Genomic DNA, 24,460 nt, shown 5'->3' with positions numbered 1-24,460 from the left:
CAAATGAGCCCGAGGGGCTCCAGACTCCATCGCTGTTTATGGAGCCTGGAGCCCCTTAGGCTCATTTCATCCTGGTGGTAGATGCCCTTTAAAATGAATGCAAGATCCAGTCAGCAGGTTACTGACAGGGACCCGGATGAGAAAGTCTGGGAAGAAATGTCCGAGGCACTTTAGGAATTTGTGACTTGGGATCAGGTATATTGGTAAGTAGCCGTACGATGTTTGCCCCTTGGGGGGCGTGGGGGGGTTACAGGTGGGTCTGAGTCTTCCCTAATATAAAAACTGTTGCATACATAAATGACCAAATGGTTAGAGAACAGAGACTGTGGGGCAGTTTCCGTCGGGTTTTTGTTTGGCCACGCCCCCCGATTTCCGGCCTGTGCACGCCGGCGCCGATGCGCCACAATCTGATCGCGTCCGCCAAAAACCTAGGGCAATTCAGGGAAAATCGGCGCAAATCGTAAATATTCGGGTAACACGTCGGGAAAACGCGAATCGGGCCCTTAGTAAATGACCCCCAGTGTTCTTCCTCGTAGACACCAATGACAATTTCCTCTAAACATTGTTTCTGCACAATCAACCGTGAAGGAAATTGACTCGTCTTCTTTCAGTTTTGTGCCTCACGGATTTCAGACGACAAATGCACTTTCACTTTCTCTCTTATCGGCTCAGACATAAAACTGCAGCTTCCAACCTCACACAGAAAAGACATAAAACAGGAAAATATCCAGAAAACTAGAGATTAACCTGTAATTTACCGGAGAGAACATCGGCAGAGAAAACGGGAGACAAAGAAAACAAACACAGAGGAACATAGAGAGGCAGAGGAGAGGAACAGCCCAAACCAGAAGCCTCCATCTATCCTGCCCTGATCACTACACATCCTGAAATATGGCTCTCCTCGAGCTCTGCGGACCCCCAGACAGCAGGGACTGGATGTCGCCCCTCAGTGGCGGTAAGATCTCCCCCACCGTGTCCTTCAGCTCATACAACACGGAGCTGGCCGTGCCCCCGGGACTGCAGGTGAGACACATGGATATATAATATATATGTATATTTGTACTGTAATTGCTTCCCATATGTCATGTGATGTGTCGCAACGTCCTGCAACAATGTTTCCAAGGAACCAGCAGCGTGTAAGAAGACGCCTCTCGTAGTATTTACGTATTTGTATCGTTATAACCTGTCTCTAAGGCTACATTCACACTGCCGTATGAGGGACGTATATATGACCGACGTATATACAGCGTATATATACGTCACACATACGGCAATGGGCGCATGGCGTCGTACGGGAGCGTAGCACTGTACCGTTCCGTGTACATGTCCTATCTCTCCCCGGAATACAGCGCCGTGCGCCATACATCTCTATGGAGGGGCAGGCGCTCACCCCCTCCTCCTCTCCCCGGCGCCCACGTTAGTGTGAATATAGCCGAACTGTGTAACCATCACCAGAACACTATGTACAAAATAATTCCCCCCCTAGGGGATCAGTACAGTTGTGTTTTATTGTGTTGTGTTGTATTGTGTTGTGTTATATTGTGTTGTATCCTGTTGTATTATATTGTGTTGTATTGTGTTGTGTTATATTGTGTTGTATCCTGTTGTATTATATTGTGTTGTATTGTGTTGTGTTGTATTGTGTTGTGTTGTACAGTGTTGTATTGTGTTGTGTTGTATTGTATTGTGTTGTGTTATGTTGTGTTGTGTTGTATTGTATTGTGTTATAGTGTGTTGTATCCTGTTGTATTGTATTGTGTTGTGTTGTATTGTGTTGTATTGTGTTGTATAGTGTTGTATTGTGTTGTATTGTATTGTATAGTGTTGTATTGTATAGTGTTGTATTGCGTTGTATTGTATTGTGTTGTGTTTTGTTGTGTTGTATTGTGTTGTATTGTGTTGTATAGTGTTGTATTGTGTTGTATTGTATTGTATAGTATTGTATTGTATAGTGTTGTATTGCGTTGTATTTGTATTGTGTTGTGTTTTGTTGTATTGTGTTGTATTGTGTTGTATTGTGTTGTATAGTGTTGTATTGTGTTGTATTGTATTGTATAGTGTTGTATTGCGTTGTATTGTATTGTGTTGTGTTTTGTTGTGTTGTATTGTGTTGAGTTGCATTGTGTTGTGTTGTATTATGTTCTATTGTGTTGTGTTATTGTGTGTTGTATCCTGTTGTATTGTATTGTGTTGTATTGTGTTGTATTGTGTTGTATTGTGTTGTATTGTATTGTATTGTGTTGTATTGCGTTGTATTGTGTTGTGTTTTGTTGTGTTGCATTGTGTTGAGTTGTATTGTATTGCATTGTGTTGTGTTATATTGTGTTGTGTTGTGTTGTATTGTGTTATAGTGTGTTGTATCCTGTTGTATTGTGTTGTATTGCGTTGTATTGTATTGTGTTGTGTTTTGTTGTGTTGTTTTGTATTGTGTTGTGTTGTGTTTTGTTGTGTTGTGTTGCATTGTGTTGTGTTGAATATAGTCCTAACTGTCAATATTAAAAAAAAAAATTATGTTTTAAAAAATTTTTGCAGCCTGCAAAGTTTTTCCGTGGCCTGGAGGAAGGAGTTGATGGTGTGAAGATTGAGCCGTGGCACGGGACCACCACCCTGGCCTTCAGGTTCCAGCACGGGGTGATAGTGGCAGTAGATTCACGAGCCTCGGCCGGGAGTTATGTGTGTGAGTTCCTGGCTGAATAATGATTATTTGTAGATTTAGATTATATGTTAAGGATGTGAAAGTAATGTTTTAGGTCTGTGTGGGGGGAGATTTCTCAAAAATGTAGCATCCAGGCGAAGCATAGATTCAGCTGGAGAAGGGAAGGGGGAAGCGCTCCTCACCCCTCCCCTCTCCATAGGAAGCCGTGCAGCCTGGACTTACCTACAGCAAAAGGTAGGTTTGTGCTCACTGTACCGCACCACAAGGCACAAGGCACTTCTATGGCGGCTGTGTGATTCATGTGGGTAGCATGCGGCGCCAGATCTGGTTATGTGAAAGGGGCCTAAAACACAGTAAGACCTCGAGCACATGGCGGAGTACAAGACTCTCTAGTTGTACTTTGCACCATCTTTCAGTTCATCTACTTTACTCCAAAAAACTGTGCATAAAAATTTGATTGCATTTGCATAATTTTTGGTACACTGACCTTTCCCTGTGCAGGCGATGCCCCTTTTGTTGTATTAGTTTGAAAAGTGTCTAAAACTTGCCTAAAACCTTTAAAGAGTCGCCAGATTTTACCCCATTGATCTACCAACCCCCTCAGGTAAGGGATGAAATGTCCCTTCTATAATTCCCTCTTTTATGTGAAATCTCACCTGTTCTCCGCAGTCATGTAAAAAATAGCTGAGAAGAGTCAACTTTACCTCAAATGAGTCAAGTTTAGAGGCTGACAGGGACATCTGAAATTACGTTCCCATCTTCAGCTCTATAGCACCTACAAACATGATGCTGGTGTTATCTTATATTTTAGATTACATCAGGTGAGATGCAAACAGTTAAAGAGAAATCCGGGAGCAGTATCTTTATCTGCAGTTTACATTACCAACTACAGTATATGTTTCACTGTCTCCGGTTCTGTAGATCACAGAACAAGAAACCTGATGTGATCTGAAAGATGAGATTCTTATCTTTAATATGACACCGGCAGCATTTTCCAGGTTCTATAGAACTAATGTTGAAGTGACTCTCTCCCTGCAGCCTCTAAACTTGACTATTTTCATGTAAAATATGACTCTTCTCTGCTCATTGACACAAATCTTTGGAATAGAGTAAAGGAAACCTACCATGAGAAGTCTAGCTATTAAGGTAGGTCTGCTGATAGGTCCCTACTAACACTCTAAGCCCTAAACTATGTTTCCTTACCCCTATAATACTCCCTATCCTGGGGTACGGAGCAGCCTTTGCTCCCACAGCCTGGACAGGCGACTCCAGGCCCCAGTAGCCTCTGCCGATAATTTCACATAAGTTTAGATCCTGCTGATAGGTTCCTTTTTAGATTTCCCTCCCTGAGGGGGTTAGTAGTTTAATGTGATAAAATCTGGTGACAAAGTCCATTTAATAAATGTATTTATGGCTCAAAATGTTCAATAAATCTGCCCCTTATGTATCAGCCTCCCGGCACATTGTTAGGGGATGTCCTGCTGGTAAGTTTTAAGTTTTAGAAAATTAGAAAAATTAGATTAAAAATAGTTTTCTAAAAAGTCTTCAGAAGTTTAGATTTACCGTAGATGAATGTAGATAATGTAATTATGATAAGTGGTTTCTGGATACAATGGGGGTCATTTACTAAGGGCCCGAATCGCGTTTTCCCGAGGTGTTACCCGAATTTTTCCGTTTTGCAGCGATTTTCCCTGAATTGCCCCGGGATTTTGGCGCATGCGATCGGATTGTGGTGCATCGGCACTGGCATGCGCGCAATGGAAATCGGGGGGCGTGGCCGAACGAAAACCCGACGGATTCGGAAAAAAACGCCACATTTAAAAAAAAAAAGTGTCGCTGGACACGCACTTACCTTCACCAGGTGCACTCCGGCGGACCTCGGTGGACTTCAGCGCAGCAGCGACACCTGGTGGACGGCGGAGGAACTACCTTAGTGAATCGCTGGAAGACCCGAATCCACCGCAGAGAACGCGCCGCTGGATCGTGAATGGACCGGGTAAGTAAATCTGCCCCAATGTATCATGTTATGTCACATTGGGGCAGATTTACTTACCCGGTCCATTCGCGTTCTCTGCGGTGGATTCGGGTCCGGCTGGGATTCACTAAGGTAGTTCCTCCAGTGCACCAGAATCCGATCGCGTGCGGCAAAAACCCGGGGCAATACAGGGAAAATCGGTGCAAAACGGAAAAATTCGGGTAACACGCCGTAAAAATGAGATTTGGGCCCTTAGTAAATGACCCCCAATATTTTACTATAATATATATATATATAATATATAAATATTTTACTGTGCTGTCAATGTTTTAATCTTGTGCTTTGTATTTCACCAGCCGCAATGAAATGCAATAAGGTGATTGAGATTAACCCTTACCTGCTGGGTACCATGTCCGGGAGCGCTGCCGACTGTCAGTACTGGGAGAGATTACTGGCCAAGGAGTGCAGGTCAGATGTACAATGCGCTTATTCACACGGTTTGATTGTTATCCCCTCTCCCCGGGGGTCTTGTTCTCTCTGATTGATGAAGGTTCACCTGACGGATAATCTGCCCCATTACGTCCTCATCTCTGGTTCTGATCTTTGCTCCCCTCTGCCTCGCACTTTGCAGCTTGTATTATCTGCGGAACAATGAGAGAATCTCCGTGTCGGCCGCCTCTAAGCTCCTGTGTAACATGATGCTTCAGTATCGCGGGACTGGACTCAGCGTGGGCAGCATGATCTGCGGCTGGGACAAAAAGGTAACACATAAACACTTTTCTCAAAATGTAGACGACCAACATGGGTTTTTCAGTCTCTTCTGAACAAGAAGCTTCTCCACCTCTTTTCTATACATGGGGACAGTCTCCTCTCAGCACTCACACTCCTCCTGAAATGCCGATAACTATTACAGGCAATTTGTGAAATGTTTCTCAGATGTCTAGCGGCAGGGGCGCACTTTCCATGAGGCGAGTTGAGAAACTCGCCTCAGGCGGCGCGCCTCCTGCTGGAATAGGGGGCGGAATGGTGCTCCCGCCCCACGCCAGCCAGCACTGCGTTCCAGCCCTCCGTCCCGGCACCACACTCCTGCCCGCCCTCTGGCCGACTCCGACTCTCTCCCACATACCTCCGCTCCAGGCTTTCCCCCCGGCTCCCCCCCAACCGCTCCCAATTCCCCCCTCCGCTCCCTGATACCCACAAAGTCTTTCTGAGACTTATTATAAAATCTGCTTGTTATATTTATAGACATCCCAGGAGTAGTGAGAGTGCTGAGAGGAGACTGTCCCTGTAGTCAGAGGGGAGGAGGGGCAGTTCCTTCTGTTTCAACACACAAGAGGCTGAAAAACTCAGTTTAGAGGCAAAAATTGTTTATTACTTTGAATGAGGAAAGTGATTCTTCAGCATTGTGTTGTACGTTGCTTCACATGTTCATAATCTTGTGTCTCCATGTATTAATGTCAGTATCCGTTATCCTGTTCCCTCTTCAGGGTCCCGGGTTATATTATGTTGATGAAAATGGGACAAGGTTATCCGGCAATATTTTTTCAACTGGATCGGGAAATTCTTACGCCTATGGAGTTTTGGATAGCGGATACCGGTATGACCTGAGTCCGGAGGAGGCCTATGACTTGGGACGTAGAGCAATCAGCTACGCCACACACCGAGATGCCTATTCCGGAGGAGTGGTGAACAGTAAGTTATTCACTGAAGGATTATTTTACATATTATTGGAGCAGATTTACTTACCCAGTCCAGTCGTGATCCTGCGGTGCGCTGTCCTTCAAGGATTCGGAGCTGCCGCGATTTACTAAGATCGTGCGCCCAATTTCCTTCCTGTGTCGCTTCCCCGCTCAGGTCCCCGGAGTTCACCTTCTTCTTCCCGGTGCATGTGAGTGCTTGATCTTGCGACACAATTTGGTTTTTTAAATTTGGCGGTTTTTTAGAATCAGTCGGTTTATCCAACATCCACGGCCCCGATTTCTGTTGCATGCAAGCTGGCGCCGATGTGCCACAATCTGCACGAGCGCCAGCGTATGATAAATATGCCCCTATATGTCTATACGTGCCACAGATTTCTTGGGTAAGAGTTTAGTAGAGTTTGGAGGATTTTCCTTTGTGAATTCCCAGATACTCAGGGGATGATGTGTTCCTTGCAGTGTATCACATGCGGGAAGATGGATGGATGAAGGTCGGTCAGTTTGATGTTAGTGACCTGCTGCACCAATACACGACGGAGAAGCTGAAGTAACGGAGGATGAGACCCCCGGCCGGGGACTGTACGAGGCGTCTCCGTATCTCACTCATGTCTGTATCTCCTGCCATTCATTTACTGAAAATAAAACATCTTCTGGTCACGTCTGTCGTCAATGTGTCCGGGTCACTGGATAACCAGAGATGGGACTGGATTGTGCTCGTATGATACATATACAGGGAAACGCAGCAGATCTTCTGTCCGGATGACGAGACCCGGATACGTGAGATCTGAGCAGCTTCATATTCCCGCACAGGTTTGTAAATCTGTAATATGTCCATTTTATGGATTATCGGAGCAGATTTTATCCTTTCCAGTGAAATCACTTTTGCAAGTAAGTTTTCCCGGATGGGATAAGGAAAATAATTCCACTTTTAGCTCAATGGTAAGACGGGACCTTAACACATCGAAACAGAGCGGTAAGAAGTCTCACTCCTCTTACTCGCAGGGTTAGGCAGGAGATGTTTAGGGACCAGTAACATTTGATCCTTGTGCCACCGTCCTACAGCTACATATGTCAATGTATAGGACTATGCTCTGAGGGGCTCATTCAGATGGACATGTCCACTGCAAGTCTGCAAAATAAATGGGTAAGTGTGATGTCCGTATTGTGACCGCATCGATTTATTCACATCCGTATGTCATTGTTTGTCATCCGGATTGGTTTCTAATCTATTTTTTGATCTTCCCTGGAAACACTGGAGAAAAAAACGGACCTCATAGTGATGTCATCCAGGTGCCGCCCCTATTTTTGGGGGGATTAATTGACTTCTATGAAGGTCCGTGATCTGCATGTGGGAAAAAAATACTGCCTGCTGCAGGTTCGGCTAATCTGTGAAAAAGCGGACATGTGAACAGACCCATAGAAATCAATGGATCAGTCTTAGTAAATCCTTTACACCCTTCATCCAGTCCTCAGCATTGCCCCTGGCAGTGTTACCCCGGCACAAGGACGCTCGGCCATGGAAACCCAAGACTTGAAGCTCCGGGCACTGGTTTATTTGCTGATTAATATAAATGAATATGTACAGATAGAGAGATAGAAGTTATGAATTAGTACAGAACAACATAAAGTTGTAACAAAGGACACACGAGGAATACTGATATTTCATAAAACAACATCTTTAATAACCACAAGGTACTAGGTCCAACCAGACCGACACATCCCTTCCCTAGTTATACTGAGTTACCATCCATTATATTCAAGTGCAACATGCGAAAAATCTGAGCCCAAATATTCCCTAGCGAGGTCCCATGTAATGAGCCAAAGCGAGAACCTGGCACAAATCTTCCCATTATAATTTGTGTCTTCCAGGGCTAAACTAATGAAATTGTGTTAGAAACACTGATGACAAATACTGACAAGATACTGACGTGTAAATGTGTCCAACTCTATAGAGTTCTAGTGGTTTGAGAAATCTGCAGTATTCTACATGCACACGATGTATGCCCGCCGCACCGTAGCACGGCGGGCATACATCGGCACCGAGGGAGAGGAGGAGGGGAGAGCGCTGCTCACCCCCGCCCCTCACCATAGGAGAAAACAGGGCACGGCGCCGTATTCCTTGTCCTATCTTTCTACGGGCTACGGAACGGTACAGTGTCGCACATGTGTTGCACCATACCGCGCCGCAAGGCCATTGAAGTGTATGGGGGACGTATATTTGCCGTATATACGTCCCCCATACATTCGTGTGAATGTAGCCGAGATATCTGTATCTGTGGATATATACAGCCGCCAGGCCACATCTATATCCCGGATTTATTCACTTTAAGAGGAATTGACAGTAATGGCCCAAAGAGCGGATAAGGCAAATACATGAACTCTGAGAACATTTACTATACAGACAAAATAGAATAAAAATAACAGTAACATAAATACATTAATGGCGTCTGCTTTGTGTGTGTAGTTATTCGGTGAACAGAGAAATAAAATCTCTTTAAAGTGACCCTCCAGGTAAGAGCTAAAGAATAATATATAGTCAGTACCTACAGAGGATGTTATCTGTTCCTTGGCTGCTTTTAAGCTTAACACCACAAGGCAAATATTATATCTGTGACTACACCTTGGCTGCATCATCCACAGACACACCTGGTTATTGGTTAATCATTGGTTAAGGCTGCAGCTATGCCCCTCCTACCTACAGCTATGCCCCTCCTACTTAAAGCAATCCCCCTCCTCCCTACAGCTATGCCCCTCCTCCCTACAGCACTGCCCCTCCTCCTTAAAGCAATCACCCTCCTCCCTACAGCTCTGCCCCTCCTCGCTACAGCTCTGCCCCTCCTCCCTAAAGCTCTGCCCCCCTTCCCTAAAGCTTTGCCCTTCCTCCCTAAAACTATGTCCCTCCTCCCTACAGCTCTGCCCCTCCTCCCTACAGCTCTGCCCCTCCTCCCTAAAACTCTGCCCCTCCTCCCTAAAGCTCTGCCCCTCCTCCCTACAGCTCTGCCCCTCCTCCCTAAAGCTCTGCCTCTCCTCCCTAAAGCTCTGCCCCTCCTCCCTAAAGCTCTGCCCCTCTTCCCTAAAACTATGTCCCTCCTCCCTACAGCTCTGCCCCTCCTCCCTACAGCTCTGCCCCTCCTCCCTACATCTATGCCCCTCCTCCCTACATCTATGCCCCTCCTCCCTACATCTATGCCCCTCCTCCCATGGGATCACATCATCTGCTGCTCTTCTCCGCGTTGGAAGCTGCTTTGCTGCCTGTTTCGGAGTCTCCAGTAGCTTCCTCTTTCGGCCAATAGCTGTTCATGATTTCCGGACTCGATGATTTGGCCGCCCTCCAGCACCAGGATGTGGTCGGCCTTCTCTATCACGTTCATCCTGTGAGATATGAGCAGCACCGTCTGGCGCCGGGCGTTGCTGTACAGAGTCTTCTGTATCTAAGAGTAGAAATGAACAAAATCAAGTGCATGAGCCCCTATGGACAGTGGCCCCAGAGGTCGTTCTCCTGTACTTACCTTAAGCTCAGTGTCTGTATCCAGTGAACTGGTGGCATCATCTAGGATGAGGACCTTGGGGTCTCGGAGCAGCGCTCGGGCCAGCGCCACTCGCTGCTTCTGACCTCCAGAGAGAAGCTCTCCCCTCTGCCCGGCCCCTAAGAGGAGATTGTGTATTACACGTTTACTGTCTGTTTATCATGTGATGTTTATTATGTTACATCTGTAAGTTGTTCTATATTCTACCTGTCTGATAACCTTGGGGCCTCTGCAGGATGAATTCATGAGCGTCCGATGCCTTTGCCGCCTCCTGCACAGATTCCAGGCTCGTTTCTCCCAACCCATATGAAATGTTGTCCTTAATGGTGCGTGAGGAGAGGACGGGCACTTGGGTCACCACCGAAACCTTCAAGGAGACAAAGAAAACAAAAACATTGGGATATAATCACTTTGTACCCGCGTCATGATAGAGAAAGGGGTGCAGGCCCCTAAATTCCTTACCTGATTGCCCAGGCTGTGCTAATCACAGATTACAACTACAAGGCAATCCCTACTCCAAGTAGGTGCTCAGAAAAGACAACAGCAAACACAGCCGGACAAACAACAGAAAACAAACAGACAAACCAAGAGGGCGGCGAGGTACAAAAACCGAGAGACAAGAGATTAATCAGAAGCATAGCAGGGGTCTGAATACACAGTAAGAAAGAGCAAAAGCAGTAGGACAACAAGTGCCAGGAGACAAGTAAAAACTAGCAACCTGAGAACCGGGCAGATATATAAAGGAGTTCCTGGACGCCGCCCTCAGCAGCTAACTCAGGTCCAGAAGACACCACCCAGCTTTCCAGAGGGAACTTATTCTGAAAGGCAGCTGTCAGACCACGTTCACACGTGGCGTTTTGGTTGCATGTGGACAAGGTATTAAATTTAAAATTAGGACAACCCCTTTAAAACGGCCTTTCTACTACTGACCTTTCGTCGATAGTACTGGTTCTCGTAATCTGCTAATGGTCTATTATCCAGAAGGATCCTTCCTGACTGTGGTTCATATAATCGGAGCAGCAGATTCACAATCGTGGACTTCCCGGCATCACAAGGTCCCACCAGAGCGGTCACCACCCCGGGCTTTATATCGAATGAGACGTCCTATGGATCCAGACAGACATTAGCTTCTGAGGTCCCTACTGATTTATTGGCCTTACACATCAGGTTACGGAGACACTGCACCTGCAGAGCTGGAACGTCGGCTCGTTTTGGGTATGAAAATGTGACATTTTGGAATTGAATATGCCCCTGGAGGATGCTGGGAGCCAGGTGGCCTGGTGGTGGCTTTTGTGGAGTTCTGTCCATGTACTCGAAGACTTTTTGAGAAGATCCCACGGCTTTCCTCACCTCTGGGTAGGTTCTTAAAAGTGTCTAAAGATATTATAAGGTTCTCAATGAGGTCGTTATAACACAATCTCCAGATTTCATTCATGATTTAAAGGGATATTCCCATCGGAGTCAATCGCGTATAAGATGAGAATAGCCAAATCTTGGCCACACTGTGGTGTCTCCAGATATGGAACAACGAGTTACACTAATTCCTTAGCCCCCAAAGTCTTTCCCATTCACCTCTATGAGAAGTGGGAATCACATAACCAGCATCGGATGGAGCCCAATGGAGCTGGTTCTGATCTGTATATATGGTGCTGACTACAAGGTCCGGCTTCTTACCTCTACAGCTGATGCAAACTGGAGTTCATACAGGACAAATGAAACCAGTTCTCCTCCGCTGACCTCCTCATTGGTCACTAAGCGTCCACCAAAATATAGTATTCCCACCTTCAGCGCGAGGCCCGAAAACTGCAAGAATGGAGCCGCTCGTGTTCAGTATCACGAGGATGGACTCAAGGTTCTATGTCATTATACCATGGACCATTATCTTCTGGATGTCTTACTTACACTGTTGGCCACCAGGGTCCAGCCATAAGCCAAAGCCTCCGTCTTGTTGAGTTGGTAGGTGGCGTCCAGTTTTCCTTCGTAGCGCTGACACTCACCCTCCTCATTGGCAAAGCTGCGGACGGTTTTCATGTTGGAGAAGGTCTCCATGGCCACCTGGTTGACTTCACAGAGGGATCCCTGGATCTTCACAGCCAGACTCTATGTGGAGACGAATATAACTACAAGTCACCCAGGGGCAGCATGGCCACGATAGTCCCCAAACTGAGGAGCAGCAGGGATAATGTGAGAAGTGAACCTTCTGTGCCCTAATCTCTTCTGTCACTTCTATAGTCCATCAATAATTCCTCCAACATCTGTGAATTTGGTCAAGTCCTGGTCATGTGATGTCACACAGGTGCACGGCTCGTTATATCCCTGGTCATGTGATGTCACACAGGTGCACTGCTCATTACATCCCTGGTTATGTGATGTCACACAGGTGCCCGGCTCATTATATCCCTGGTCATGTGATGTCACACAGGTGCACGGCTCGTTATATCCCTGGTCATGTGATGTCACACAGGTGCACGGCTCGTTATATCCCTGGTCATGTGATGTCACACAGGTGCACAGCTCATATATCCCTGGTCATGTGATGTCACACAGGTGCACGGCTCGTTATATCCCTGGTCATGTGATGTCACACAGGTGCACGGCTCATATATCCCTGGTCATGTGATGTCACACAGGTGCACGGCTCGTTATATCCCTGGTCATGTGATGTCACACAGGTGCACTGCTCATTACATCCCTGGTCATGTGATGTCACACAGGTGCACAGCTCATATATCCCTGGTCATGTGATGTCACACAGGTGCACGGCTCGTTATATCCCTGGTCATGTGATGTCACACAGGTGCACTGCTCATTACATCCCTGGTCATGTGATGTCACACAGGTGCACGGCTCGTTATATCCCTGGTCATGTGATGTCACACAGGTGCACGGCTCGTTATATCCCTGGTCATGTGATGTCACACAGGTGCACGGCTCGTTATATCCCTGGTCATGTGATGTCACACAGGTGCACGGCTCGTTATATCCCTGGTCATGTGATGTCACACAGGTGCACGGCTCGTTATATCCCTGGTCATGTGATGTCACACAGGTGCACGGCTCATTATATCCCTGGTCATGTGATGTCACACAGGTGCACGGCTCGTTATATCCCTGGTCATGTGATGTCACACAGGTGCACTGCTCATTACATCCCTGGTCATGTGATGTCACACAGGTGCACAGCTCATATATCCCTGGTCATGTGATGTCACACAGGTGCACGGCTCGTTATATTCCTTTGTCATGTGATGTCACACAGGTGCACGGCTCGTTATATCCCTGGTCATGTGATGTCACACAGGTGCACGGCTCGTTATATCCCTGGTCATGTGATGTCACACAGGTGCACGGCTCGTTATATCCCTGGTCATGTGATGTCACACAGGTGCACGGCTCGTTATATCCCTGGTCATGTGATGTCACACAGGTGCACGGCTCGTTATATCCCTGGTCATGTGATGTCACACAGGTGCACGGCTCGTTATATCCTTGGTCATGTGATGTCACACAGGTGCACGGCTCGTTATATCCCTGGTCATGTGATGTCACACAGGTGCACGGCTCGTTATATCCCTGGTCATGTGATGTCACACAGGTGCACGGCTCATTATATCCCTGGTCATGTGATGTCACACAGGTGCACGGCTCGTTATATCCCTGGTCATGTGATGTCACACAGGTGCACGGCTCGTTATATCCCTGGTCATGTGATGTCACACAGGTGCACGGCTCGTTATATCCCTGGTCATGTGATGTCACACAGGTGCACGGCTCGTTATATCCCTGGTCATGTGATGTCACACAGGTGCACGGCTCGTTATATCCCTGGTCATGTGATGTCACACAGGTGCACAGATCGTTATATCCCTGGTCATGTGATGTCACACAGGTGCACGGCTCATTATGTCCCTGGTCATGTGATGTCACACAGGTGCACGGCTCGTTATATCCCTGGTCATGTGATGTCACACAGGTGCACTGCTCATTACATCCCTGGTTATGTGATGTCACACAGGTGCACGGCTCGTTATATCCCTGGTCATGTGATGTCACACAGGTGCACGGCTCGTTATATCCCTGGTCATGTGATGTCACACAGGTGCACTGCTCATTACATCCCTGGTTATGTGATGTCACACAGGTGCACGGCTCGTTATATCCCTGGTCAAGAAATGTCACACAGGTGCACGGCTCGTTATATCCCTGGTCAAGAAATGTCACACAGGTGCACGGCTCGTTATATCCCTGGTCATGTGATGTCACACAGGTGCACAGATCGTTATATCCCTGGTCATGTGATGTCACACAGGTGCACGGCTCATTATATCCCTGGTCATGTGATGTCACACAGGTGCACGGCTCGTTATATCCCTGGTCATGTGATGTCACACAGATGCACTGCTCATTACATCCCTGGTTATGTGATGTCACACAGGTGCACGGCTCGTTATATCCCTGGTCATGTGATGTCACACAGGTGCACGGCTCGTTATATCCCTGGTCATGTGATGTCACACAGGTGCACTGCTCATTACATCCCTGGTTATGTGATGTCACACAGGTGCACGGCTCGTTATATCCCTGGTCAAGAAATGTCACACAGGTGCACAGATCGTTATATCCCTGGTCATGTGATGTCACACAGGTGCACTGCTCGTTATAGCACACAGCTCTGATTACTCTCTCTATGTGAGGCAGAGACCTAGAAAAGCACAAGGAATTGATACGGAAAGTATATTGAATAAATGTAGAACTTTTCATTAACCCTTTAATCAAAGCTTTTCATTTACTGGTCTAGAACTAATCTGTAATAATATCTCCGCAAATCTTACACTACAGACAATGAGGCGGAGTTATCAATCTTTTTATGATGAATTGTAACGTCATTTATGCAAAACTAATGAAATGCCCTGAGCGACTTTTATCAAGGGTTGTAGGCACTTTGAACGCTTTGCAACCAGTGTGACAAATGGGGGGCGTGGCCTCGAAAAGGGGCGTGGTTTAGTAAGGAAAGGGGCACGTTCTGAAAATTCTCCAAATGGTGCATTTTTCCAGAGTAAACTAAGCCAACCAATAGGATGACTTATACTACAAGGGGTGTTCCAGGAATCAGCATAATTCATATACAAATGAGTCAGTAAAATAGAAGTAATTAGTTGTTATTTAAAATGTTGCTCCCCTTGACATAGACTGTAATGGAGACTTATAATGCTCCCGGCCATTTAATCAGTCCAGTGATTTCCTCTGCACGGAGCAGACGCAGGACAGAAGACGCCGCTGGTCACATGTCCACATAACATGTCCTGCAGCTGCCTGGGCAGGTCATGTGATCACCACTAGGTTTGGCTGTAGCCGGTTGGTTGCTGTGCATCCAGTATGGCCCGTGTATGCTGATGGCAGTTACAAATCATTACTATGGTGACAGAGCAGGACAGTCTGTTACATCAGAGCCTAAGAAGGGGGAGGAGTTACTGAGAACTGAGGGATCATGGGACTTGTAGTTTCCAGTGGCAGCCATCTTGGTGATAACTCCACCTACTTAAGAGAGGCCATAAAATTTTGTGATTCATAAAATCAAACTACTAAAGCTCCATTTTGTGACTAATGACACTGGGTTTTGTTATATTCATTAATTTGTAGCATTATAGGTTTTTGTATAAGACGTTCATATTCCCAGAATCCCTTTCAGCATCAGACGCTGTGATAATGTTGGTGCAATCTGTCATCTATCTACTAGTGGCCACATCCACACCAAAAATATCTATGGAAATAACAGACATTGGAGCCATAACTGGACCCCAGAATATAATATTTTTTTTTCATATTTGTTCAGAATCCAAAAAATAAAAACTAATAATTTTCTATATATTTTGTATCCTGTGTCCCCTCGTGTGGTCACTGTCCGTGTGTATTTAGTCTTTATGTCATGGTGGTCGGTGGTGGATCTGCAGTGACTGAGGGTCATGTAAGGTCAGTGTGTATGAGGCTTCTCCTACCTGGCTGTAGGTCCCCGATAGCCGAGGTACAATGGTGATGATGAGGAGGCAGAGGACGGTGAAGAGCGTCAGCTTCGGGGACAAGCCGGCCATGTAGATGAAGAGGAAGGCGAGGCGCATGGCGTACCACATGAGCAGGCTGAGCGTATGACTGAGAGCTTCACTCATTGCTGTGATGTCACTAGTCACCCGCGATGTGATGTCACCTGAAATAGTAGTGACATCATCAGGAGACTTGTAGATATTGTAGATCCAGGAGCTCGCTCTCATTACCTGCAGGCACGGTGTCGAAGAACGTGATGTCCTGCTTCAAGATGGAGAACAGGAGCTTCCCCTGGCTCTGGGTGTGGACCAGGCTCATGGTGACGTTGAAGATGCAGTCACACACGAATTCTGTAACAGCGCTGAAAGTCAGCAAAGCATCGGTGTTACCAGCGACTACCAAATAATCCACGTTACACATCAACATCTACACGAGTTCTGTGAGAATGGACTCGTAATGTAAGCCTCTATAGCACAGGGGCTGTAATCATGGTCTACCCCAAAGTCATATACTCCAGTCTCTCACCTGGATATGGTAATCAGCGCCAAGGTTATAATGGTGGTCCAAAATATGGAGGGGTCCTCCTTGTTATGGATCCAGTCTGCCATACGACCTGTATACGCTGGGAGAGCCATCTCACCTGCCATATGGTAGATAGAAGGTTTTACCAATAAACAAACAGCATCTTATTTTATATTAAAAAATCCCTCCTTTCCCTACATAAAAGTCCCTATCCTGTATATTATACACAGTGTCCGATATCTGAGGAGATAAGTCACGCTGAGAGGCTCATGGAGAAGGGTCACTTTGGACGACTCCATATCTTGAGCTTGGTATAATTTTAAAGAAGCGAATCTCAGCTTTAAAAACACATCAGGATCAGAGTTGTTTCGGCTGTAAGCAGTTAGATACATGGTTAGAAATGAAAGATACAGATAAACGTCCAATTTACAAATACATCTTTAACTGGCAAAAGCAGAATCTTTTGTTTGCGTTTTTGAAGCTGAGATTTTGTATTTCTATGCATGTCTGTAAGGATGTATGCAAGGGGCTCATAGGCGGAGCCCTCTCCATATATAGTGGTTGTTAGCTGCTTCAAATGTGATGGCAGCACTAAAGATACAGCGTTGTTATCTTGGATCCGACCCTGTGACATCATCGGAGGTTGATGCCACAGGTGCCATGATGATACTGTAGTATTTCTGTATATTGTGTAAGTGATCAGACCCCCTAGGGTTCAAGTACCGTAGTGGGGCCTAGAAATAGTGTGTATATATATATATATATATATATATATATATATATATATATATAAAATGACACCTTACACAGTTCTGTAGACCAAAGTATAAAAAAGTTATTGGCGCCAGAAGAATGTGAAACAAAGACATTTTTTTTATATCCAAAAGATTTTCATTTTTTAAAATCTACTCAAACCTGATAAAACTTGTATACATTTGCTATCTCTGAGATTGTATCAGCACCCCAGGAGGTGTCATTGAAATCTGTAAAAACAAAACCCTGAGAATATGGAGTAAATGCATTTTTTCGGCAGTTTCGCCACATTTCGAATTTCTTTCCATCTTCCCAGTACACGGCATGGAATAAAAAATCCCCCCAGTGGGAAGCACAATGTGTTACACAGAACACAAGCCCCCGCACAGCTCTGTACATGGAAAAATGAAAAGTTAGGGATTTATGAAGGTGGGGAATGGAAAAGCAAAATGGAAAAAGTCCATCAGGGGCTGGGATTTAAAATGACACCAGAACAATGGCCCTGGGTGCAATGGAGCTCTACATAGTCAGAATTGATGCCCCCCTTTAGACGCTTCTCTCTAGCAACAAAGTGACTCTTTTCAGCTCATTTGCATGTTACTGTACATAGTTGTCCATAGCAACCAATGAGGTTCTTCATGTCATTTTCAGGAATTTCGGAATTTTAAAAAGAACCCAACGGATTTCCTAGCAGTTATATTATTCTCCAGGTTCCTCAGAGGTGCCGCATACTGTACTATGTATAGAACGTGTGTGTACTGACCCACTACTGTAAGTGGTCTTCTGATAACTTACCCCATGAGGACAGGACCAGGAACACAGCCACCAGCAGGAACCTCCATGAGTAAGGTCTCAGGAGGGCGAGTAACCTCCACACAGAGGCCGACGACCCCTCCTCATCCTTACCACTGAGGAACAGCTGGTGCCAGACCAGGGCGGAGGTCAATGTGATGAGGTGGGAGCAGATGAAGAGGTCCAGATGCCCCCATCTGTGGAGCAGGTTGGCGCCGGTCCGTGGCATGAACACTACGGCCCAGGTGGCACAAGATGGTACCAGGAGGCTGGAGACGATGCTGGATGCCAGTAACTTGTCCTCTCTTAGAAAGGATCGGCCCCTGAAAATAGATTTCCCCGCAAGGAGAACCAGCGCCAGGATGAGCAGCTGTGCCAGGGCTATGCCCCAGGCCAGGGCCAGGCTGAGAGGGAAGTATCGGGACAGAACGTGCCGCAATATGTGGAAGGTGGCAAAGTCCATGCCCATGAGGCAACACAGCGACCAGAAGGAAACCATCGTGGGAAATCTGTAAGAAGAGAAAGAGAAGAGACATGGACAGAGGTCCAACAAGGAATCCAAATCCTGGCACAGGTGTCCGGCCTATGCCCACCTTGTTCTAAAAGTTACAGATGCATCAGTAGAGATCTACAGGTATCATCATGGCACGGTGACTACCAGCTACAATGGCACAGAGGGCACAGCACCCAGATCCCTGACTATCAGCTACAATGGCACAGAGGGCACAGCACCCAGGTCCCTGACTACCAGCTACAATGGCACAGAGGGCACAGCACCCAGATCCCTGACTACCAGCTACAAGGCACAGAGGGCACAGCACCCAGGTCCCTGACTACCAGCTACAAGGCACAGAGGGCACAGCACCCAGGTCCCTGACTACCAGCTACAATGGCACAGAGGGCACAGCACCCAGGTCCCTGACTACTAGCTACAATGGCACAGAGGGCACAGTACCCAGGCCCTGACTACTAGCTACAATGGCACAGAGGGCACAGCACCCAGGTCCCTGACTACCAGCTACAATGGCACAGAGGGCACAGCACCCAGATCCCTGACTACCAGCTACAATGGCACAGAGGGCACAGCACCCAGGTCCCTGACTACCAGCTACAATGGCACAGAGGGCACAGCACCCAGATCCCTGACTACCAGCTACAATGGCACAGAGGGCACAGCACCCAGGTCCCTGACTACTAGCTACAATGGCACAGAGGGCACAGTACCCAGGCCCTGACTACTAGCTACAATGGCACAGAGCGCACAGCACCCAGGTCCCTGACTATCAGCTACAATGGCACAGAGGGCACAGCACCCAGGTCCCTGACTACCAGCGACAATGGCAGAGAGGGCACAGCACCCAGGTCCCTGACTACCAGCTACAAGGCACAGAGGGCACAGCGCCCAGGTCCCTGACTACCAGCTACAATGGCACAGAGGGCACAGCACCCAGATCCCTGACTACCAGCTACAATGGCACAGAGGGCACAGCACCCAGATCCCTGACTACCAGCTACAATGGCACAGAGGGCACAGCACCCAGGTCCCTGACTACCAGCTACAATGGCACAGAGGGCACAGCACCCAGATCCCTGACTACCAACTACAATGGCACAGAGGGCACAGCGCCCAGGTCCCTGACTACCAGCTACAAGGCACAGAGGGCACAGCGCCCAGGTCCCTGACTACCAGCTACAAGGCACAGAGGGCACAGCGCCCAGGTCCCTGACTACCAGCTACAATGGCACAGAGGGCACAGCACCCAGGTCCCTGACTACCAGCTACAATGGCACAGAGGGCACAGCACCCAGGTCCCTGACTACCAGCTACAATGGCAAAGGGGGCACAGCACCCAGGTCCCTGACTACCAGCTACAATGGCACAGAGGGCACAGCACCCAGGTCCCTGACTACCAGCTACAAGGCACAGAGGGCACAGCACCCAGGTCCCTGACTACCAGCTACAATGGCACAGAGGGCACAGCACCCAGATCCCTGACTACCAGCTACAATGGCACAGCACCCAGGTCCCTGACTACTAGCTACAATGGCACAGAGGGCACAGCACCCAGGTCCCTGACTACCAGCTACAATGGCACAGCACCCAGGTCCCTGACTACCAGCTACAATGGCACAGAGGGCACAGCACCCAGGTCCCTGACTACCAGCTACAATGGCACAGAGGGCACAGCGCCCAGGTCCCTGACTACCAGCTACAATGGCACAGCACCCAGGTCCCTGACTACCAGCTACAAGGCACAGGGGGCACAGCACCCAGGTCCCTGACTACCAGCTACAATGGCAAAGGGGGCACAGCACCCAGGTCCCTGACTACCAGCTACAATGGCACAGAGGTCACAGCACCCAGGTCCCTGACTACCAGCTACAATGGCACAGAGGGCACAGCACCCAGGTCCCTGACTATTAGGTCACCACATCCATGGCATGGAGGGTTCACCACCCTGGTCCCTGATTAGGGGCTCACCAGCTCCTATAGCAGAGGGCAGAGCCCGGTTCTTTGCCCTCTGTTCACACCAGCTGCCAGGTCACGGTGCCCAGTCATGAGCTATAACGGCCTCATCACCCGCCCCGACTGCCCACTTACCGGCTCCCACCTTATAAGATGAACAAGTAGTGACTGCCCCACACGTGCTCCGCTGGGTTATTCTAGTGGTAAGTCACTTACCTGCGGTCCGCAGCGCTGCCGCCTGTGTGTGTACTGTGCCCGATCCTCCTGCCGCCTGTGTGTGTACTGTGCCCGATCCTCCTGCCGCCTGTGTGTGTACTGTGCCCGATCCTCCTGCCGCCTGTGTGTGTACTGTGCCCGATCCTCCTGCCGCCTGTGTGTGTACTGTGCCCGATCCTCCTGCCGCCTGTGTGTGTACTGTGCCCGATCCTCCTGCCGCCTGTGTGTGTACTGTGCCCGATCCTCCTGCCCCCTGTGTGTGTACTGTGCCCGGTCCTCCTGCCCCCTGTGTGTGTACTGTGCCCGATCCTCCTGCCGCCTGTGTGTGTACTGTGCCCGATCCTCCTGCCCCCTGTGTGTGTACTGTGCCCGATCCTCCTGCCCCCTGTGTGTATTGTGCGATTCCGGGAATCTGTAGATTTATAGGAAAGTGAAAGTGAAAGGAGATCTCTGATAATAGACGCCCCGGCCGCGGATAACGCACTAATACCGCAGATACAGTTTGACCGCCGGAGCTCAGCACCCGCCGCTCTCCTGGGTAGGTGCCCGCGCTGGGAGGTAAGTGCTCGGGCTCCTGTCTCCTCCTCACTGAGGCCGCAGATAACGCAGTAATACCGCAGGTACAGTGTGACCGCCGGAGCTCAGCACCCCCGCTCTCCTGGGTAGGTGCCCGCGCTGTGAGGTAAGTGCTCGGGCTCCTGTCTCCTCCTCACTGAGGCCGCAGATAACGCACTAATACCGCAGGTACAGTGTGACCGCCGGAGCTCAGCACCCCCGCTCTCCTGGGTAGGTGCCCGCGCTGGGAGGTAAGTGCTCGGGCTCCTCTGTCTCCTCCTCACTGAGGCCGCAGATAACGCACTAATACCGCAGGTACAGTGTGACCGCCGGAGCTCAGCACCCCCGCTCTCCTGGGTAGGTGCCCGCGCTGGGAGGTAAGTGGCTCGGGCTCCTCTGTCTCCTCCTCACTGAGGCCGCAGATAACGCACTAATACCGCAGGTACAGTGTGACCGCCGGAGCTCAGCACCCCGCTCCCCTGGGTAGGTGCCCGCGCTGGGAGGTAAGTGCTCGGGCTCCTCTGTCTCCTCCTCACTGAGGCCGCAGATAACGCACTAATACCGCAGGTACAGTGTGACCGCCGGAGCTCAGCACCCCCGCTCTCCTGGGTAGGTGCCCGCGCTGTGAGGTAGGTGCTCCGCTCCTCTGTCTCCTCCTCACTGAGGCCACAGATTCTTTGCTGGGATTTATCAGGTTGAAGCTCCGGCCATGTCCTTATGAGGGGGTCTAGAGCATTAGTCTGTGTTCACACTGGAGCTGCGGCTTCATCTTTTGTTTTTTGTTATCTGTCCATCACCTTATCAGTGGCAGCTTTGGATCTGTTCACATTTGTATCTGTGGCAGCGTTTGTGGCCAGTGATTGGCAGATCGGGGATGTGATCCTGGCCCCTGCAGAATAAAGACCTGGACAAAACGTATGTAGCAGCTCACAAATGGTGTGAACGCTGCCTTAAAGTGACTATACTGTGTACGGCTCTGATGCTGCTGTAGATGATGCGACTATATGGCGGCAGTGGCATGGGAAGGGTTAATATTGGTGTAAAACCTCAGAATGCGGCGACAGAGGAGACGCCTCCTACACCTGGGGACCCCGGTGACCCCCCGCCTGTCCTGAACAGCACATTTCGGGTGCCTGCAGCCCCTACTGTACATTTATGTCTCGGCGATGGCGAATGAGCTGCAATCAGGCTCCGAATACTGATTAACCTCTAAGATGCCAATATGAGTGAGGACTCGCTACTATACTTTATATATATACTGTATATACCTAATAAAATATATATATATATACTGTACTATACCGTAATATACTAATATATATACTGTACTATACCGTAATATACTTATATATATATATACTGTACTATACCGTAATATACTTTATATATATATACTGTACTATACCGTAATATACTATATATATATACTGTACTATACCGTAATATACTATATATATATATACTGTACTATACCGTAATATACTATATATATATATACTGTACTATACCGTAATATATATATATATATATATATATATATATATATAATATACTGTACTATACCGTAATATACTATATATATATATATATATATATATATATATATATATATATATATATACTGTACTATACCATAATATACTATATATATATACTGTACTATACCGTAATATACTATATATATATATATATATATATATATATACTGTACTATATAGTAATATACTATATATATATACTGTACTATACCGTAATATACTATATATATATACTGTACTATACCATAATATACTATATATATATACTGTACTATACCGTAATATACTATATATATATATATATATATATATATATATATACTGTACTATACCATAATATACTATATATATATATATATATATATATATATATATATATATATACACTGTACTATACCGTAATATACTATATATATATATATATATATATATATATATATATATGTATATATATATATACTGTACTATACCGTAATATACTATATATATATATATATATATATACTGTACTATACCGTAATATACTATATATATATACTGTACTATACTGTAATATACTATATATATATATACTGTACTATACCGTAATATACTATATATATATATATATACTGTACTATACCATAATATACTATATATATACAAACTGTACTATACCGTAATATACTATATATATATATACTGTACTATACCGTAATATACTATATATATATATATATATATACTGTACTATACCATAATATACTATATATATACACTGTACTATACCGTAATATACTATATATATATATACTGTACTATACCGTAATATACTATATATATATATACTGTACTATACCATAATATACTATATATATATATACTGTACTATACTGTAATATACTATATATATATATATATATACTGTACTATACCGTAATATACTATATATATATATACTGTACTATACCATAATATACATATATATATATATATATATATACTGTACTATACCATAATATACTATATATATATACTGTACTATACCGTAATATACTATATATATATATATATATATATATACACTGTACTATACCATAATATACTATATATATATATACTGTACTATACCGTAATATACTATATATATATATATATATATACTGTACTATACCGTAATATACTATATATATATATATATATATATATACTGTACTATACCGTAATATACTATATATATATACTGTACTATACCGTAATATACTATATATATATATATACTGTACTATACCATAATATACTATATATATATACTGTACTATACCGTAATATACTATATATATATAACTGTACTATACCGTATATATACTATATATATATATACTGTACTATACCGTAATATACTATATATATATACTGTACTATACCGTAATATATATATATATATATACTGTACTATACCGTAATATACTATATATATATATATATATATATATATATATATATCTGTACTATACCGTAATATACTATATATATATATATATATATAATATATACTGTACATACCATAATATACTATATATATATATATATGTACTATACCGTAATATAATATATATATATATATATATATATGTATATATATAATATATATACTGTACTATACCGTAATATACTATATATATATACTGTACTATACCATAATATACTATATATATATATACTGTACTATACCGTAATACCT

At 45.9% G+C, this 24,460-nt stretch overlaps 2 protein-coding genes across 3 annotated transcripts; one reads left to right on the top strand and one right to left on the bottom strand.

Moving 5' to 3' along the window:
- Window positions 1–580: 580 nt before the first annotated feature.
- Window positions 581–6,985, top strand: PSMB8 (proteasome 20S subunit beta 8). 2 transcript variants are annotated; one of them, XM_072122907.1, is made up of 6 exons: window positions 581–1,023; window positions 2,533–2,677; window positions 4,988–5,099; window positions 5,263–5,392; window positions 6,119–6,323; window positions 6,788–6,985. In XM_072122907.1, exons 1-6 carry the CDS (start codon window positions 892–894, stop codon window positions 6,877–6,879), a joined length of 816 nt encoding a protein of 271 aa, XP_071979008.1. In that variant the 5' UTR covers window positions 581–891; the 3' UTR covers window positions 6,880–6,985. The 2 variants fall into 2 exon arrangements, with proteins under 2 accessions (XP_071979008.1, XP_071979009.1); XM_072122908.1 differs by lacking the exon at window positions 581–1,023 and adding an exon at window positions 1,098–1,136.
- A 2,457-nt stretch (window positions 6,986–9,442) lies between these two features.
- On the bottom strand, window positions 9,443–21,021 carry LOC140077015 (antigen peptide transporter 1-like). The gene is made up of 12 exons (XM_072123855.1): window positions 20,645–21,021; window positions 17,965–18,470; window positions 16,420–16,534; window positions 16,125–16,255; window positions 15,852–16,057; window positions 11,758–11,955; window positions 11,530–11,658; window positions 11,041–11,229; window positions 10,786–10,959; window positions 10,063–10,222; window positions 9,838–9,974; window positions 9,443–9,759 (listed from the first exon to the last, which is right to left on the bottom strand). Exons 2-12 carry the CDS (start codon window positions 18,458–18,460, stop codon window positions 9,535–9,537), a joined length of 2,160 nt encoding a protein of 719 aa, XP_071979956.1. The 5' UTR covers window positions 18,461–18,470; window positions 20,645–21,021; the 3' UTR covers window positions 9,443–9,534.
- Window positions 21,022–24,460: the final 3,439 nt, after the last annotated feature.

Source organism: Engystomops pustulosus, chromosome 9, assembly GCF_040894005.1.
Source record: "Engystomops pustulosus chromosome 9, aEngPut4.maternal, whole genome shotgun sequence".
Classification (NCBI taxonomy): domain Eukaryota; kingdom Metazoa; phylum Chordata; class Amphibia; order Anura; family Leptodactylidae; genus Engystomops; species Engystomops pustulosus.
This window is presented reverse-complemented; position numbering and strand designations above follow the sequence as displayed.

Bases quoted from the DNA above. Each gene is read 5' to 3' on its own strand.
- PSMB8 (XM_072122907.1), top strand. From the start codon at position 892: ATGGCTCTCCTCGAGCTCTGCGGACCCCCAGACAGCAGGGACTGGATG. The intron at 1,024-2,532 runs GTGAGACACATG...AAATTTTTGCAG, and splicing joins CCGTGCCCCCGGGACTGCAG to CCTGCAAAGTTTTTCCGTGG. The intron at 6,324-6,787 runs GTAAGTTATTCA...TGTTCCTTGCAG, and splicing joins TTCCGGAGGAGTGGTGAACA to TGTATCACATGCGGGAAGAT.
- LOC140077015 (XM_072123855.1), bottom strand. From the start codon at position 18,460: ATGGTTTCCTTCTGGTCGCTGTGTTGCCTCATGGGCATGGACTTTGCC. The intron at 16,535-17,964 runs GTAAGTTATCAG...ACCATATGGCAG, and splicing joins CCTGGTCCTGTCCTCATGGG to GTGAGATGGCTCTCCCAGCG. The intron at 9,760-9,837 runs GTAAGTACAGGA...TTCTACTCTTAG, and splicing joins ATACAGACACTGAGCTTAAG to ATACAGAAGACTCTGTACAG.